The sequence below is a fragment of the Penaeus monodon genome, chromosome 25, assembly GCF_015228065.2.
Source record: "Penaeus monodon isolate SGIC_2016 chromosome 25, NSTDA_Pmon_1, whole genome shotgun sequence".
NCBI classification, from domain to species: Eukaryota; Metazoa; Arthropoda; class Malacostraca; order Decapoda; family Penaeidae; genus Penaeus; species Penaeus monodon.
In genome coordinates this window covers 39142868-39145000 of record NC_051410.1, presented here as the reverse complement: position 1 = coordinate 39145000, position 2133 = coordinate 39142868, and the positions used below count along the sequence as shown (strand labels likewise).

At 39.9% G+C, this 2133-nt stretch overlaps 1 protein-coding gene across 1 annotated transcript in view; it reads right to left on the bottom strand.

Moving 5' to 3' along the window:
- Positions 1-2133, bottom strand: part of LOC119589245 — a 12558-nt gene continuing 10425 nt past the window's right edge. The window contains exon 5 of the mRNA XM_037937858.1: positions 1-2033. Within this exon, the coding sequence (XP_037793786.1) occupies positions 324-2033 (1710 nt within the window). The 3' untranslated portion in view covers positions 1-323. The remainder of the gene's footprint in view (positions 2034-2133) is intronic.

Sequence of the window (2133 nt, the reverse complement as noted above, 5' to 3'; positions counted from 1 at the left end):
AGGCTAAAGCAGTGCACATTTCTGTGACTGAGAGATTCCTTGAATTTCGAAAATTCATGACAATTACGAAAGACCATTAAGGACTGGTTCTGATAATGTATTGCAGATTAGCGAGGTTCTAAAAAATACTCCTCTTATTCCCCCTAATAACACAGTACAGTAAATCAATCAATTTTCCTAACTTTAGAAAAATAACAAATCTACAAATGAGGCAATGAACAACATGATAATTATCAAAATTTCATCATCATTAATGCTTCACTCATGGAAACTAGACATTTGTACATCAATATTCCAACTACTATTACTCTGTATTTACTCTCTTAAACTTCTTCATGAACAGTATGTCTCTCGACATGGAATGCCTTCATATGTACATTGTAATTGCTCTTTTGACTGAACTCTTTTCGGCAGATGGTGCACTCATAAGGCGTCTCTCTTGTGTGGGTTCTGACATGGTTATCTAAGTTATACTTTCTGAAGAAAGCTTTCCCACAAAAGACACACTTGTGCTGTTTTTCCCCAGAATGTTCCCTAACATGCAATTGCAAATTATTCTTATGAATGAACGATTTTCCACACTCATTACACGTGTAAGGACGAATGTTCTTGTGACTGCGTATGTGAGCTTCCAAAACCTTTTTACGATGGAAGCTACGCTCACACAATTTACATTTATGTGGCCGGTCACGTACACCCATGTGGACCCATTTGTGTGCTTCAAGGTTGCACTTCACAGCAAAACTTCTATTGCATATATTGCACTTGAAAGGCTTTACACCAGTATGCGTTCGTAAATGCAATGCTAATGATGATTTCTTAAACACTTTGCAGCATACATGACAAGTTGAGTTATTTTCTGATTTACCATCCTCGGTCTGATGATGCGGATTGTGCTTCTGACGAATGTGTTTAGTTAAGCTGGACTGGTGAATGAAGCATTCCCCACACTGCTGACATTTCTTTGGCCATCTTTCATGAGTCTCTTGATGCCAAGCTAATTTTCTTTCTGAAGGAAACACTTCATTACATGTATTACACATAAAGTCCCTTCGTACTTTCGTCTTACCTTTCCCTTTGGAGTGTGTTTTAAGCTTATGTTTGCTTAAACAAACAATATTTTTATAGGTTTTATGACAGATATCACAATCAACTTCTTGGCCATCCATATGAGTAACCAAGTGGCGTTTAAGAGCCTGACGTGTTGTAAAAGCACTGCTGCATGAAACACACTGAAATGGTCGCTCCCCTGTGTGGGTCCTTGAATGTACCTCCAATTCTGATCTTCTCTGAAACCTTCGCCCACATTCCTTACATTCAAACAATACCAAGCCCATATGGAAAAGCTGATGCTGGGACCATGAGTACCGATTTGGAAAAGTACGGTTACAAATAAGACATCGCAAATCTGCTACAGTGTGAGTCTTCATATGTTTACTCTTTATAACACGTTTTTCAAACATCATGTGACATATTTGACATGTGACTCGTGATTTGAAAACCATTTTCCTGTGGGCAAGAAGTGCTTCTGCTGAGCGGAAACCCAGGCTACATTCAGGGCACTTATATTCCCCATTGCTTGCACAAGACTCTAGCATAGCCCGAGCTTCATCTTGCAACAGTCCCATTTCTTCCTTACACTGTAATAAAGCTATCCCTGATTCATCTTCTTCATTATCATTCTTAATACCACGTTCAGCAGACTTTACTTGACTTGCCCTCCTAATGGCACCAGACTTCTCCATGGCCTCTGCACATGGTGAGTGCTGGCCAGCATGGAGGAGCTTTTCCTTTAGGCTTTTGAACATTTTGTTACACACAACACACTTCCAGTGATCCAGATCTAGTGGGCCACGATTGGTCACACCAGAATCAGAATCACTGTCTCCATAACAGTCAGATTCATACTCAAAGTCATACTCCTCATCCTCCTTTGTGGTTTCCTGATTATTGGCACCTTGTAGTCCTGATGTTGATGGCACAGGCGATAACTGGCGGTTGATTGTGGTGCAGCTGCTCTCCACAACCAGCATCTGGTTGAAAGGGGGATAATTGAGCAACTTACAGATAAGGAGAAAATACTTTCAGTTCAATTCAGAAATGAAATATTTATAACATATACATCAGGTTGGG